The sequence below is a fragment of the Apis florea genome, unplaced genomic scaffold, assembly GCF_048593485.1.
Source record: "Apis florea isolate Af1SG1 unplaced genomic scaffold, ASM4859348v1 contig_3081_pilon, whole genome shotgun sequence".
Lineage (NCBI taxonomy): Eukaryota > Metazoa > Arthropoda > Insecta > Hymenoptera > Apidae > Apis > Apis florea.
This window is the reverse complement of record NW_028256703.1, coordinates 1,961,135-1,977,091: the sequence shown is the minus strand read 5'-3', so window position 1 is coordinate 1,977,091 and position 15,957 is coordinate 1,961,135. Positions and strand designations below refer to the sequence as shown.

The 15,957-nt window shown below is 35.0% G+C and overlaps 2 protein-coding genes across 3 annotated transcripts in view; one reads left to right on the top strand and one right to left on the bottom strand.

Moving 5' to 3' along the window:
• LOC100868578 (ubiquitin carboxyl-terminal hydrolase 48) overlaps positions 1-14,344 on the bottom strand; it is a 65,497-nt gene extending 51,153 nt beyond the window's left edge. The window contains exons 1-11 of one of the 2 annotated variants that reach the window (XM_086908569.1): positions 14,208-14,344; positions 13,707-13,846; positions 13,374-13,577; positions 12,893-13,298; positions 12,557-12,793; positions 12,222-12,472; positions 11,609-12,144; positions 11,447-11,548; positions 10,960-11,363; positions 10,507-10,870; positions 10,247-10,431 (exon numbers count right to left, since the gene is read on the bottom strand). In XM_086908569.1, coding sequence (XP_086764695.1) covers positions 10,247-10,431; positions 10,507-10,870; positions 10,960-11,363; positions 11,447-11,548; positions 11,609-12,144; positions 12,222-12,472; positions 12,557-12,793; positions 12,893-12,927 — 2,114 coding nt within the window. In that variant the 5' untranslated portion in view covers positions 12,928-13,298; positions 13,374-13,577; positions 13,707-13,846; positions 14,208-14,344. The remainder of the gene's footprint in view (positions 1-10,246; positions 10,432-10,506; positions 10,871-10,959; positions 11,364-11,446; positions 11,549-11,608; positions 12,145-12,221; positions 12,473-12,556; positions 12,794-12,892; positions 13,299-13,373; positions 13,578-13,706; positions 13,847-14,207) is intronic. The other variant, XM_086908568.1, reaches the window with a different exon arrangement.
• PolZ2 (DNA polymerase zeta subunit 2) lies at positions 14,019-15,640 on the top strand. The gene is made up of 3 exons (XM_003694321.4): positions 14,019-14,774; positions 14,890-15,187; positions 15,256-15,640. The coding sequence occupies exons 1-3, from the start codon at positions 14,756-14,758 to the stop codon at positions 15,560-15,562; spliced, it is 624 nt and encodes a 207-aa protein (XP_003694369.4). The 5' UTR covers positions 14,019-14,755; the 3' UTR covers positions 15,563-15,640.
• Positions 15,641-15,957: the final 317 nt, after the last annotated feature.

Here is a 15,957-nt window from a genome sequence, read left to right as displayed (position 1 = left end):
ACTTTGTGAATACCTCGAGGAAGATCGCTTTTTCGAACAACAAACGCGCCGTGAACTCGGTTGGAATGCACACCGCGTTAAATCATAATGAAACGCGGCCTGGCAATAGGCTCCGTAATCGGGTTTCCATCGAATTTCCTATTCCACGTTTTATTCCATATTTTATCGTTTCGCTACGCGGTCAACGATCTCTCCACACTTTGACCAGATATTCGTTCGCAGAAACGAATCTTCTTAAATTATTCTTTCATTTCTCTTCTCCACCCTCTGGAGAACAATTTCAACTTGCTTATATATATATATATATATATACTCGAATAATCTTGGAAATTGAAATTAATCGTTTCGTCGCCAAGAGTCCAAACGATCTTTTCACACTTTTTTGACCAGATATCGATCTATTCTTAAATATATATATATATATACACACACTCAAATACGAAGAACAAATACGGAACAATTTCCGACGGAAATTGGAATTATTCGCGAGGAGTGGATGCAAACGAGATTTCCAGATCGAGTCCCACAAAAGCGCCGCTCGAGCAAATATCGAGGCCTCCTAAAACAACAGAAATCTTATCACGAACCGAATCGAGCGAGGAAAAACGCAAACCGCACGTTCCGCGAAGGATTTCACAACTTCCTGGCCAGAAGCTGCAAGAAGGCGGTGTCCGGATGGACGATCGAGTCGTCGTTGTCGTCGATGAATCGCTGTCATCGGGCGGGTACGCGCTAGAATAACGAAAGCTAATTATGCGTTCCGCTCGAGAAAGAGGGGAGGAGGAGGGATGTTGGCAAAAAGCATCGATAATCGACATCCTGCCGCGGTCAACTACGGTAACAGGCCGGCGTAAATTTAGTCCCGGGCCCCTCTCCTTATCCGAACGTTACCTTCTCGTCTCCCTCCCTCCTCCTCCTCCTCCTCCCCGGGCAAACAAGAAGATCGGCCGGCAGAGTTTTGCCGTGGTAAAAACGAAATCCGTGGACGATGGTTCGACGATCACGGTATGCAGCCGGCCGCCCTGGATCCTGGTAAGCAGGGAGGGAGGGAGGAGGGCGGCTCGAAAATCGAGACGATAACCCCCCCGATTCCAAAGGTGGAGCAACACCCCCTTTCTTCAAACGTTCGAGGAATCTTAAAAGCGTGTGCGAGAAGAATCTTTTTATCCATCTCTCTCCCCTCGAGAACGTGGTCGTCTTCGAGACGAGACGAGGTTCTTTTGTTTGTTTGTTTCCTTTTTTTCTTCTTTTTTCTTTTTTTTTTTTTTTTGTCTTTTTTGGAGGGGGAGAGAGAGAGAGAGAGAGGAATATTTTTGAAGGAAGAAAGATCGAGCACTTAAGAAAATTCATCGCTTTTCCTTTTCGCAAATAGCAAGTTTCTTTTCTTTTTCGTTGCTTTCTTTCTTTTTTTTTTTTTTTTTTTTTTAGAACGAAGATGCGACCAACAAAGTGATATTTTCCACCATTCGGAGATTCGGATTACAGTTCACGGAAGTAGTTGGGCAACTCGAGGGCAAGGTAACTCCAGAAAACGTCACAGTGGTCAGATAATGAGCAGGAATGATTCCGTACAAAATAACCATTGGTAACCACTGGACTGACCACAGGGTGATTCTCCTCCTGGTATCGAATTCACTCGGGCAACGCTCGATGACGTACAACGATTTCGAACAGAAAGGAAGAGAAAAATCTTGATCTCCGTATCTTATATATATTATATATATATATATCTCGATATATCTTCCACCCGCTTAATTCCTCTCCGAACGAAACCTATTCGATTTAAGAGATTAAAAAATTTTCGTCGATTTTAAAAGAGGGAATTTTTCAAACGTTCAAGGAGCAAAAGTTCGCCGACGATTCGGATAATAATAATAACAACAATCGAGACACCGACGGTCGAACGACAAGATTCGAGAAAGAGAGAGGGGGGGGAAAGGCGGGAGAACAATCGAGCGAATGGAGAGCGGTCCGGGAAAATATCGCATGCGGCCGTTTCTCGAAACGAGGTTGCGGCGAGAGGCGGGCAGGCGGGGAATCGTTGCACCGCCTGCGCCCCGTTTTTGCTCGATTTCTCAAAACCGATCGAGCGTTCCCGATCAAGGGAGCAACACGCGTAGCTTGCACGCCAGGCGTGACCATCGGCTACCGCGATACACCACGAAAAACATTAGCCGGCCGGCCATGCTCAGTCGCCCACCGTCTATTTACATTGGCACCGTTGCGGCCAACGATCGACCCTCGATCGAACGTGCCTTCCATCCACCGCCATGTGAAAATCGAACCGATGAACGGGTAATTTCGCGGCTGTTTCCATCCTTTCGACAACTCGATCACGCGTTCGAAATTATTGGCGCGCACACGGCGACGCGTACGCGTACAACTTTGGAACAAAGTGGAGAGAGATGTTGCGTTTCTACGTTTTACGATAAAACGAGGGGATCTTTGATTTGTTTTTTTTTTCTTTTTTTTTTTTTTTTTTGGAATCGTGAAATTGGATACATTTGGATACACTTGGAAAAGTATATACCGGGGGGGGGGGGATTAAAAGAGAGGAAAATGTTTGGAAAGTAAAATGGTGATATCGCATCTTTCGTGCCTTAAAATTAATCGACAAAAGAATAAATGGAACAAAATTGAAAGAGAAGATTTTGTATGGAACGAAAATTTTTGGAAAAAATGATAATTTTGGTATGTTTGATAAGATTGTCGAAACACAAACTTGGCATAACTATTATAGAAAAAATATTCGACGGGGAATGATGGAAATAGACAATACGTTATAAATGTTAAAGATCCATCTTTCATAGAGAAACTATTTTATACTTTTATTCCAAAAAGCTTGCTTGTTTTGTTACGAGCGGAGAAAATAAATGAAACGGGAAACTAGATCATCGACGGATAATAGAAATTCATCGAGATCGCGAAAAAAAACGTTTCGAAACCAAAATCATCATTCATCTTTCTCCTCGATAAAATTAAAAAAAAAACGAATGAAACGAGTATAATTGATAAAAATAATCAAATACCCGTTACCACCGATTTGGAAAAGCGGCGGGCCATAAATTCGGCCATTCGTCGGCGCTAACGATCGCCGCTTTGAAACACAAATGCACGCGCACGTACATAAGGAATTCTTCCGGAATCAGGATGTATCTCTCTCTCTTTTTCTCTCTCTTCTGCCTCCTCCTCCGGGGGGTGGCCAGTGTCTCGGGGGCGGTCATATATCATCCACCCCCGGGGGTGGCTACTGGGGGTGGTGGCAAAAAATCTTGCCGAGCAAAAACTATCATCAGTGCTCGGGCAAAGCTCGAGCTCTCCTCTCTCTCTCTCTCTCTCGTCTTTCTCCTCCTTTCTCTCCTCTTCCTCTTCCTCCTTCTTCTTCTCCTCTCCATCTCGCCTCGCTTTCGGCTCTTTTCTACGTTTCCCGGCTGTTTCATCGGTTTCGAGGCAGAGAAGAAGCGGGAGATCGGCGGGAGAGACGTCTCTCTGGAACCCGAGTTCATTAGGTTTTCAAGGTTTGCTCTTGGCAGCGTTTAATGAGAGGAAAGATAAAACGTATCCACCCTCGCTCGCCATCGAATTTCCCGCAAATCTTTCGTCCGTTTTAGAAATTCTCGAGGACCGCTCTCTCTCTCTCTCTCTCTCTCGTTTTCCACACGAGTCTTCAGCTCGATAAGAATCGGATATACCGGCGATACATTTCTTCCTTTTCCGATTCTTCTGAGAAGAAGAAGAAGAAGAATGTTAGATTAGCTTTTCAAATTTTCGTTCAATCTTTGTCAAAAATCTTCCTTCTTCTCTTATTCATTCCCTTATTCATCCCCTTAGCGAGGAGTGGTAGTCGTCGATTCGAGAAATTCAACTCGATGAGATATCGAGGTTCGAAATTCGTTTACGTCGTTCCATAAGCTATCCCTCCCTGATTGATATTCCCCCCTGGAGAAGGTGGAGGGCGAAGCTCTATCTCCGGGACGACGGTAATCGACATCCACGATTTTATGAAGCTAGTCTTAACCGAGTGAAAATAACGCGTTTCGCCGACCCATCGCTCACTCCGATCGAATTCAATCGGAACGTTTCCTTCGCGTCCCTTTTTCTTCCTTCTTATTTTCCCCTTCTCAACAATTCCGTTTGGAAACGACAAATTAGAGAATAACCGATGTTTAAGCTATCTCTTCGCCCATGTATCACGAGGAGAAAGGTGCGGAAGGAAGGAAAGAAATCGGGGGAGGGGAGGGAAAAAAGAAAGGAGACGGAGGAAAGTGTCGAGTGGCTCCAAGGGGGAGGGAAAAGGGGGTTGTTGCTTCGAGCGTCTACGCTGGTCGCAGAAGGCCTCCTGCAATGAATCAACTTATTTAAGGGTAGTTGGATTTCGCGACTCGATGCACGACGACTACCAACCCCATCGACCCCCGATGTCCCTTCTTCTTCAGCACGCAGCACGCCTCGTCGAATGATTTATAGTTTTCCTTCCGTGCCCTCCCCTCCTCTCCCCCGTGCAAACGGCACCCCTCTGCCAAATATACGCAAAATAGTCGGAATTTGTTCGGCACCATCCTGGCTGAAGTTAAATCTTGATCCAGACGCAACGAGTGCTCGATTGTGAATAGGGTATGAGAAAGAGGAGGAATTATTTGGTATAATTCCTTTTTTTTTTCAAAAATTCCGCCGAATAGATTCGAGTAGGTCGATACCGGCAAATTGAAAATTGGCATTTGCGATAATTTCATTATTCTTGTCTAACACAAAAGAGCAAGAACTTGAACTCTCGAGTCAAAGTACAACTCTCGAGATGAAATTAGATTAGGAAACTTAATTGGATATCCGTGATAGGAAAGCATAAATCGGAAAGCTTTGAGAATAATTCCATAAACTCTGGAAAATCTTTAACGAAGATTGCTGGACAACTCTTTTGGCTGCATAGCTTGATCAGTTGATTCTTATCAGCTCGAATCCAAAGAAAATTTTTCAAAAGCTAATAATTGGGACAAGAGTCCTAGTGAAATTAAAGAATTTTGAAAGTTTAACCTCGAAACGTAAAAAGTTCAAATCGAAACGAAATCGACGGTGGAATAGTTGAATCGAAATTTTTCAAAAGCTAATAATTGGGACAAGAATCCTAGTGAAATTTTCTCTTTGAGAATCTAATCTCGAAACGTGAAAAATCCGAATCGAATAATTGAATCAGGAATTCTTATCAACTCGAATCCAAATTTTTCAAAAGCTAATAATTGGAACAAGAGTTCCGATGAAATTAAAAAAATTTTCTCTTTAAGAATCTAACCTCGAAACGTGAAAAATCCGAATCGAAAGTGGAATAATTAAATCAGGGATTCTTATCAGCTCGAATCCAAATTTTTCTAAATTTGGGACAAGAGTTCCAATGAAATTAAAGAATTTTCTCTTTGAGAAACGTGAAAAATTCGAATCGAAAGTGGAACAGTTGAATCAGGGATTCTTATCAGTTCGAATCCAAAGAAAATAATTGGGAACAAGAATCCTAGTGAAATTTTCTCTTTAAGAATCTAACCTCGAAACGTGAAAAATCCGAATCGAATAATTGAATCAGGAATTCTTATCAACTCGAATCCAAATTTTTCAAAAGCTAATAATTGGAACAAGAGTCCCGATGAAATTAAAGAAATTTTCTCTTTGAGAATCTAATCTCGAAACGTGAAAAATTCGAATCGAATAATTGAATCAGGAATTCTTATCAACTCGAATCCAAATTTTTCAAAAGCTATTAATTGGAACAAGAGTTCCAATGAAATTAAAGAATTTTCTCTTTGAGAAACGTGAAAAATCCGAATCGAAAGTGGAATAGTTGAATCAGGGATTCTTATCAGTTCGAATCCAAAGAAAATAATTGGGAACAAGAATCCTAGTGAAATTTTCTCTTTAAGAATCTAACCTCGAAACGTGAAAAATCCGAATGGAAATTAAATCGACGTGATGGAACGTCTCGAATCTCGCGTCCTCCCCTCTTAAGAGCAGAAAGTGACCAGAAAACGGTGGACCAGAACGGGTGGGAGTAATTAGCCATTTATGAGGCCGTAATCGGCCCCACTCTCGTAAAGGGACAACGATGCTGGGACGAAGGTGGCGTTATCTCGAAATTATTAATCATATCGTAACGCGTCGCGCCGATGAGGAAAGAGAGGCGAGGAGATGGGAAACGACCGAGTCCATGGACTTATCTGACACCTTAATCAATTCCAAGTTATTAATTACGGACCGTGCCCTCCGCGCCGCCATCTCCTCCATCGAGGAAGCCCAGCACAGCCTTCAGAAAGCCACCGCGGAGCATTGTCTGAGGCTTACAATGCAGTGTCAACACGATCAGAGCCACGCTCTCGCCCCGATCATCATTAATAATTATTTAACGGAGCTCCAGCCGCCTCTTTTCATCATTTTCACCATCGTTCCCAACATGTCTCGATTCGAATAATCAATTTTTTTCTTTCACTTTTTTCCGCCGTGTTTCCTCCTGGATTTCCAAGTATTTTCTTTCTTTCCGTGAGAGAAAGAATCGAACTCTCTTTCTCGTTCGCGCGAATCTAATCGTTTCGTCTTTGAAACGAGCATTTCGATGATGAAAAAATTGTTCGTCGACTGACGACATTTGATTCGATGGATTTCCATCGCCAAGGACAACATTTCCAAACTTTATATTAAAGAGGATCCATCCCGTCTCGTCGCGATGCATCGCGAGAAAGCTTAACGACCACCACGCCGATGGAAAAAAAAAGAAAAGAGCCCTCTTTCTCGATAGAAGTTGAGCGATCGTCTATGCAAATACCTAATCCTTTCGCAGATCCATCCAGGTGACGTTGACGGATTGGCGGAGGACTTTGTTCGGAGGCGACTCGAACAGATTGCAATCCGCGACACCATTTGTTTTCCCCGAGACGCGGAGAGTTTCCTGCTTTCACGAAATCGATTAAATCGGCCCCCTCCTTAATTGCTAATCGAAAAATGAAACGATGATGTCGAACGAAATCGAAAGGATGATGTTCGATCAAATCGATTTCAAACATTCGACACGCGTGATCTTTTCTTTCTTTCTCCTTTCTTTTCTTTTTTTTTTTTTTTTTTCAATTAAGAGACGAAAATTATTCTCATCATCCTCGGCCAGATATTTCCTTCGAGAGAAAATAATGTATCGATGCAACATGGAATATTTAATTCCACGAATGAAGTCTCCTTTTCGATTCTCTTTTAATCACTTTCTTCGTAATCTTGGAAAACTCGAAACAGAGAAACTGTTATAATATTCGCGCGATTAAAAATACTCCGTGAGAGGGATTATAAATTTTCATGTGTTCAACTTTTGGCGTGGAATCCGAGAAGGAATCCACGGGAACTCGATAATTACCAAAAAAAAAAAAAAGAAGTGCGAAGGATTAATCACGAGGAGAAAAGACAATGGTCCCTCGGTCCATGTATGAAAAATATTTTCCACCTTTTCCCTTCCTCGGCCAAGGGTGAAGCATCTACGATGAATCGGGAGCAACATTTTCGAGCGTGGAATGCCAAGTAAAAATTCTGCCGGCATTCTTCGAATTATTATCATCATCGTTTCGATCGTTTTTACAGAAGATAAAGTGGAATTAATTCGATATTCTAATTGAAATATGCGCGGCGAAAGGCGATAAGGGATTCTCGATTTTCTTACGAGAAACGTAAATTTTCAAATAGTGGTTATATCCTTGAAATATTCTTTTACATCCTTGAGATTTCATGGCGATTAAAAAAAATCGAAGAGATGGTCGCGGAATTCGAAAGGCCGTTATAATAATCGAGCGTTATTAAAATTTAATTGCATCGATAATCGCGATCCTTTTATAAGCGGTTAATTAGCCTTCGTCTCTTGTGCTATTTTAAATACACGGCGAAGAGGAGGGACGGCCACTTGTTCCTCGTTTTCACACCCCTTTCGCCTGTACCGAAATCAAGCGTGACATGACACACGCTGTAATCCGCGCAAAGGGTTGATCCCAGTTTAGCCGGCTGTCCGTGGAACCGTGGAACCCGGTGGACTTAAGCCCAGGCAAATTTGAATCCGTCAATCTTGAGCATCCGAGAGAAAGCGTACGTGTAATCATCCCACGCGCGTTGTAACATCCGTCCAAACATTAAAAGCTTTTTTTTTTCCTCCCCCCCCCCTCTCTTTCTCCATCGGTGTCAGAAAAGATTTAACCCCAATTTTCGTGCAGACTTAATTTCATCCTGACCAAAAGTGACACTTTGAGCACAACGATTCGAGAGAATTATTTTACACTGTATAAACAAATTTTCTTTCGAGAAAAATCTAAATTATACGAAAATGAGACATGATATCCATACCTCGATCGAAGAATTTGAAAAAACTGCTTTCGAAGAGCCCTTCTAGAATTTTGATTTCTCTGATCTCAGTTGGAAAAATTAAAAATAGGATTATTATTATCGTTTCTTGCTCCGATAGGAGGAATAGTTTGATGAACAATGTATACACAAAAACAAACAAAGCTAAATTTATAAATTAGAGACTTATACGTAATTAGTGAATCTAATTTGAATCTTTCATCATCTGATCTAACGATCGAAATGTAAATTATATTCTTTTGGGATAGCAAACGATATTGCAAACGATATTGCCAATATTGCTATTAATTTCAGCAAAATTAATAACACACTGATAACTAACTAAACTTATATAGTGGTTTTATAAGAGAATTTATAAAAACAAATTTACTATGAACAACTATGAAAATCGAACAAATAACGAGAATCGAAAAAATAATTTGTATAAGCCTGAATCCAGCTTAAGGGAATATCGTTCGAATATCGTTGCCAAAAATGAGCCAGAAAAGGAAAAGAAAAAGACGAAATTGCTCGGTGGCCGATGAACGTCGAATAAGGCGAAACGGTATTAAGACAGTAGGGCGAGTTTCCTCAAGGCTGATGTATCATTTGCCGGCGAGTCGTTAGGCGGTTTCAATTAGTTTTCCACGTTGCTCTCCTGGCCCACCATCCACAGTACGAGTATGAGGGAAAGAGCAGCGCAGCCCTTAATCGTACAGTCCAGTTTTTTCTCATAATTAGGAAAAGCTCGTTAATGCGTCCCCTACTATCATCTCCTTTCACCCTCTTTCTTTCTCCTATGTTCCCTTCTATGATTCTCCTAACATGTTGTAAGGTATATACTCGAATATTCCAAGATTCAACAACATGGATTTGAAAACGATATAAAATTAATATGATTCTCTTCAAATATGATTTTAGAGAAGAAATAAAAGTTTGAGAAGTGAATATAAATGTTGAATTCTGAGATTGTTGAGATAATTAAAAATATGTTCTAACTTTTTATTTCCATTTTTTTATTCCTATCTTTTATTTCTATTTTTTTATATTTGCTTGTAACAAAAAGAAACGATAAAGATGTTATTGATTGTATTCAGATTTATGGAAGACACGTGGAATGTGTTTTTGTGGAGCTTATCTATTGTTGTTTGTAATAATAAAAAAATTTGATTTTTAAGTGAAAAATTTTTAGGTAATTATTAACGTTTTTTTACGTTTTTAAGACACGCTAAATAATTTATAAAAAATATCTATACGCAAAATATCTAATCTCAAACGACAATTATTATATATATATAAAATAATTAAATTATAAAAATTATTTTAACAAAGTAAATTACACATCAATTTAATAAATTATAAAAGATATTAATATTTTTAATCAAATATAAAAAAGTATAATAATAATATAAATATATATGTAAAAATCTTGATAAAAATTACGAAATGTTAATTCGCGCTTTTAAAATCACCATAAAATAAAAATATGATATAAAATTTCTCATTAAAAAAATTAAAAAAAATATATGATTACAAAATAAAAGCAATAATAAATAAATAATATTTGCAATCATATTAAATAATTTATTAATAAAATTTTCAATTAAAAATAAAAAAATCATAAGAATCTTTTTAGAATACTTAAAGACCTACTAGTACCATCTGGAGGCGTTTTATTGAAATAATTCGATCTATAATTTGGCGGATATTTTAAATTTAAATAATTATCTATTTTTAATAGACATTTTAATGAAATTATCTATTGCTTATGAACATAATTATTAAAAATAAATAAAAATAAGCTATTTCTATTCATTCTTAATAATTATATTATGTGTGTGTGTATATATATACATATTGAAAAAATATAATTGTATAAAAAAATATACAATAAACTCACCGAAGGAAAGAACGCCAACTGTCCAAAAATCCCTTCTCCACGATATAAAATGCTTTCTCTGGGTCTTCACATTTTAATATTTCATTCCTATTTCTACCATGATACAAATCATTTAACTCGTCCTTTTGCTGTTTGGCTTTTATTTTATCATCTTTTTTTGCCTTCTGTGCATTTTCCATTTTTTCCTTAACGAAAAAATGCCTCGATATTAAAATTTAAAATAATTTCATTTTTATTGAAATATAATTCTGAAAAAATACCTCACAAATGGAACATGAGCTGGAACCAATAGGATACTCCTTAGATCCTGGAAAGTATTTTCGAAGTATCGTCCAAGCTTCGCGGGGTACTATTTTTCTTGTTGAATCTGGTGTTTTCAATGAACCATGCTCACAAAGTAAATCTTCGTTGAAATAAATTATAACTTCGTTCTCTTCTCCCTCTCCTGATTCTTTTACTCGTTCACCTTCTTTGCTTTCATTTTTCCTATCTTCTTGAATACTATTCGGATCTTGACAATCTTCATCTTCAATTTCTTGTTCCATATCGTCCATAAACTTTTCCATTGCAAGTCTCCGCCACGATCTCAATGAATCAGCACCCACAACATAACTAGTCTCGAATCTATTATTATGAAAGTAAAATTTTTAATTTTATTTATTTTAAAAATGATTTATTGATCTAAATTATAATTAATACAAGAAGAAACTTACGGTTCTTTAAAATTGCGAATGAGTTCACTAACTTCCTTATAATCACGTTCAAGTGACATCTTGAAACGAAGTAGTTTATATCGGCGTTTCACGCAAACCTCGCAAAAAGAGTTTTCATCCAAACGTGGTCCACCACGATATTTATTATAAAGTACATCTGCAGCAGCTACAGGAATACATTTTGCCCGATTCACTTTTAAAGGATCAAGTCGATAATGCGTACACATTAATGTAGAATTATCTATTGGTGGCACTCCATCAATGAATGAATGTCCATTTAACCATTTTGATAACCAATCACTTGGAATCCATTGATATTTCTCCCATGAAATTACATTCGAAATAATATTATATACATCTATGACAAGCTGTCTCTTTAAGTTCTGATCTTCAATCTCCTTTTGCTATAAAAAAATATTTTTAACAATAAAAAAATATTTCTAATTCAACTATTTAATTCTAATCTTTTATTATTTGTAATATATACTTTTTCCTGTTGAGTCGCCAATAAACTCAATTCATGTTTTACATTTTCCTGTCTCACTAAATCGCGCAATGTTGGACTCACTTCCCAATTTTCAAATTCCATCTGTTAAATAACAAAATATTTTCATATAAATCATTAAAAAAAATAATTCAATATACCGACCTCTTCGTAAAAGTCACGTTCCCCACAACTCATAGCTCTATGTGCGGCACCGTTTAAACGTTTGTAGTCTATCTTCACAACTTTGGCTAATGACTTTTTACTACATATATCATGCTGATTTTCTTTATTATCGAATTCGTAATGTTTGCCATTTTGTTCATCAAAGGTAGACTCCTCTCTAGGTACTTCTGTTACAATATTTTCTGAGGATACTTTCGAAATTTCCATTTCCTCTTTAGTCTCTATTCCAAGTTTTAATATTTTCTCAGAATTATTCACATCCGAAACAGAAATTGTATCATATTTACATTTTCCTTCATCTAATGAAACTGATTTTTCTTTAACTATCACAATGTTTTCTTCATGCATTGTGTTATAATTGCTATTAGTTTCTGTATCTAATTTTTTTAACTTATTTTTTTTTGTATTATTTATTCGTTTTTCAGAAGTAACTTTTTTATAAACTAACATGTATGCAGTATTAGAAGACAAAAATCCTTTCGGTATACGACCTCGTTTTATAATCTTCGAATTCTCTGTAATATATAATTCGAACTTTATATTATTTTATTAAATAACTTGTTCATTATATTACATAGAAGCTTATATTTACCATTAACTCCATCCTCGATTCTTTTATTCTGCATTTTTTCTACTTTGTCATCACTAAATTGATACCATTCCCCGTTTGAATTGCATATATTTGCAATATAATGACCCGAATGTGCAGATGGTCCTTTATGACTCAAAACTGCTACAAGACTGTACAAATGAGTTTGGAGCGGACACCTCACATATTCTGACATATCAAGATCTTCGGGAAACTGTATAAAAGAATTCAACTTTCTTTTCTGCCCAGAATCTCTAACAAAAATAAATTATAAAATAATTTATTAACATAATATAATAATTTAATAATATAACATAAACATCATAAAATAAAAGTACCTATGAAACACAAAACGCATTAACTGTATATTTAATGTTTCTGGAAGAGATTCCAAGCGTATAAAACGGCGCGCATCTTTTTTGTCATTGCAGGTAACACAGTGATACTGATTTGCTCCAGTCAACTGTTCCACAGACAAGTATTTCTCTATTGCCTCTTTCAAAGTGGCTGCAAGCTGTAGATCCAATTCGTAGAATGTTGTGGACGTCGGATATTCAGTTCCGCATTTCGAGCAACTGCGCCAAACATAAAACTCGCATTATTTAGAAAGAAATAATTTCTCTCGGTCAGATCAGTTGATCGCACCAGTCATCGCAGCGAGCAACGTGTCCTACCATGTTCTCATCGTCAAGATCATCAGCATCATCATCGTTTAGGACAATTCTCATTTGTTTTCCACTTCAGAAAACCCACCAATTGATATAGCTGTATTTTCCTTGGGTCAGCCTCTGCAGCATCTGCTTCAGTTCTGAGTTTTGTTGAAGTTTCCCTTCGATATGGCAGAGAAGCAGCTTGGAGAATTCCTGTGCATCCTGTTGAGTTCTAGTATCCAATGACAACGCGATTGCAAGGTTCATTGGATCGAGTAGACGACGATTTCCAAATTGCATCATTGCAAATATATATTGCAACTGTCCAACTGCTGTCACTGGATGAAATGGTACTCCTGCCTTCTTAGCTTGACATAGTGCTTCCTTTTCCTCTGGGTCATCTGTGATATTCCACTTGTATATTATTCTCCTAAAAATATCAAATTTTATTTTATAATTGCCAATAAATTAAATATAAAATAAATTGATATTTGTAAATGCATACCTCATATCTTCATTATGAAACCACATTTGAATTAAGCTATTAACATAACACGTTGCACCTAAATTCTTTAGACCAACATATTGTGTAGGATCACGTAACTCAGATAATGAGCTTTCTAAAGGCATTACTTCAGCAGGTTGTGACTTCATGTATTTTTCTTCTCCTAATCCAGTCAAGCATTGTGGATTGTTTGTGCAGTTACGTCTGAAAACAAATTATATATTTATTTTTAAAATATTTAAAAAATATATATATATATTTTTAAAATATTTAATATATATATATATATATATATATATATATATATATATATCAAGTTAATATATAACTTACTTGCAATTTTTACATGCTTTTAAACCTATTCTATAAGCAGTTTCCAAATGTATCCTTTTTATTTGGTCTAAAACCACACCTTCCACCCAAGCCCATGCTAATTTGTCTAAATCAGTCTTTTTTGTTGGTGGCATTTTTACCTATAACAACATTATAACAAATAATAATACATTTCTGTAATTAAAATTAAATAATTCTATATTGATTTTATATTAAAATTAATATTTAAAAAAAAAATACTGTTCTTTACTAATATACTGAACAATATTATATTAAGAGTAATATATACATTTCAAATATATGTCTCATTTCGCGCCACAAGAAAATCACAATACAATCACAGAATAAAAATGAAATGAAAGTGCCATTTAAAATAATCAATTTATTAAAAAAAATATTATTGAAAATTTAGTGATATAAACATAATTAAATATTAAATTATGAAACTTAATATGTGATACGTAAAGTTTTATATATCGAAAATATATAATGTATACTTACATAGAAGTACTGTATGTTCCTGATTGTTGAGGTTATGAAAGATGCCGCTGTGAATATTGTAAAGTACTGATTTTCTTTTACAACATTATCTGAATGTAAAAGAACTTTATTACGTTCGCGAGCTTATTGAACGCAAGCATCTATTGATAACTTCCGTGAACAGATAAAAAAGTATCATCAAAACACTATAACTGTTTGTCGTATATACTAACCGCCATATGCAATCGGTTTCGACCTAGGCGCGCGTCAAATCAATCGCTGCGTAATTCATTACATCTAAGTTAATACATATTTTTAAAAAATAATGTATTACATTATTTATTAAAACATTAATCTTTTTCAAATATAAATAATAAATATATCTATATACGCATAATAGAAATTTCATAAATATCATTTGTTATTTTACCTACATTAATTAAATAATATATATAAAAAATTTTTAATAAAAAAACTAAATAGCTAATATTAAAATTTATGAGCTTAAATATTTTTTTGTTCTAATTATTTTTTATTATATTTTTATCATTTTAAAAACATTCTAAAAAATGTCTGAAGATAAATTAGGTAAATATTGTTCTATATTTTTATCTATTTATTAATAATATAAAATATATAAAATAATAAATATAAAATAGATAATTTAATACATAATTTAAAAATATTTATATTTTATTTACAGTGGCTACTGATATTTTACTGGAATTTTTAGAAGTAGCATTCAATCATATCTTATTTTTTAGAAATTTATATCCCAAAGAAATATTTGTAAAAAAAAAAATATATAGTGTAGTTGTATATATTTCTGAACATCCTGAGCTTAATGAATACATAAAAAATGTATTAAATGCAATTAGAGAATTAGTGAAAGAGAATGAAAATAATGTTAAAGCTGTGAATCTAGTTTTTTATAATAAAAAAAGAGAGCCAATTGAGAAATTTGTTTTTGATTTTATTAAATTACAAGCAAATAGCACAGAGTATGTATCTTTAAAAGAATTTAATAATAATAATAATATATTATTAGCTAATTTAAAATTTATTTTAGAAAAGATCCATATTATTTAAAAACAGAAGAATCATTAAGAACAATTTGTTTGAAATTATCAATGTGTGAAGCATATTTGAAACCATTGCCAGAAGATTCATCCTTCTCTATTGAAATTCAAACACATGAAACTGCACATATTACTTTAAGTGAAAATCCTCATTGTGAAGATTTTCCATGGATTATCGATGAAAATGTTTTTGAAATGACTAACAAAAATTTACTTCCATTGAAAACTATAAAAACAGATTGTCTAAATTTGCAAATGTATGTTATTGAAGATGAAAATAAAAAATGCACAGATTAATTACAATTGTATGTAGTAATCGATGTAATAATTGATAATATGTATTCACTAAATAATTATTAATTTTAATTATAAAAATGTTTAATTATTTTAAATAACTAAAATTATAAATATCCATCAAAGCTCATCATAAAATTAATAATCATAAAATATAAACTAAATTCAAAACTATATACACACTTTCATTATACAAAAAAGACAAATTTATTAATATTATTTATGGAATATATATTTTTGAAAATATATATATGTGTGTGAATGTATGATTGAAATTAGTTGAATTAGAAACAAAAGGAATAATCAATTTCTTTTGTTTCTTTCAATTCAGGATATTATATTTAATATCTCAATTTCACCATTTATAATATCATAGATAAAAAATATAGGTAATTATA

Excerpts from the sequence above, each read along its gene's own strand:
- PolZ2 (XM_003694321.4), top strand. Across the intron at positions 15,188-15,255 it reads TTACAAGCAAATAGCACAGA|AAAAGATCCATATTATTTAA; the intron begins GTATGTATCTTT and ends AATTTATTTTAG.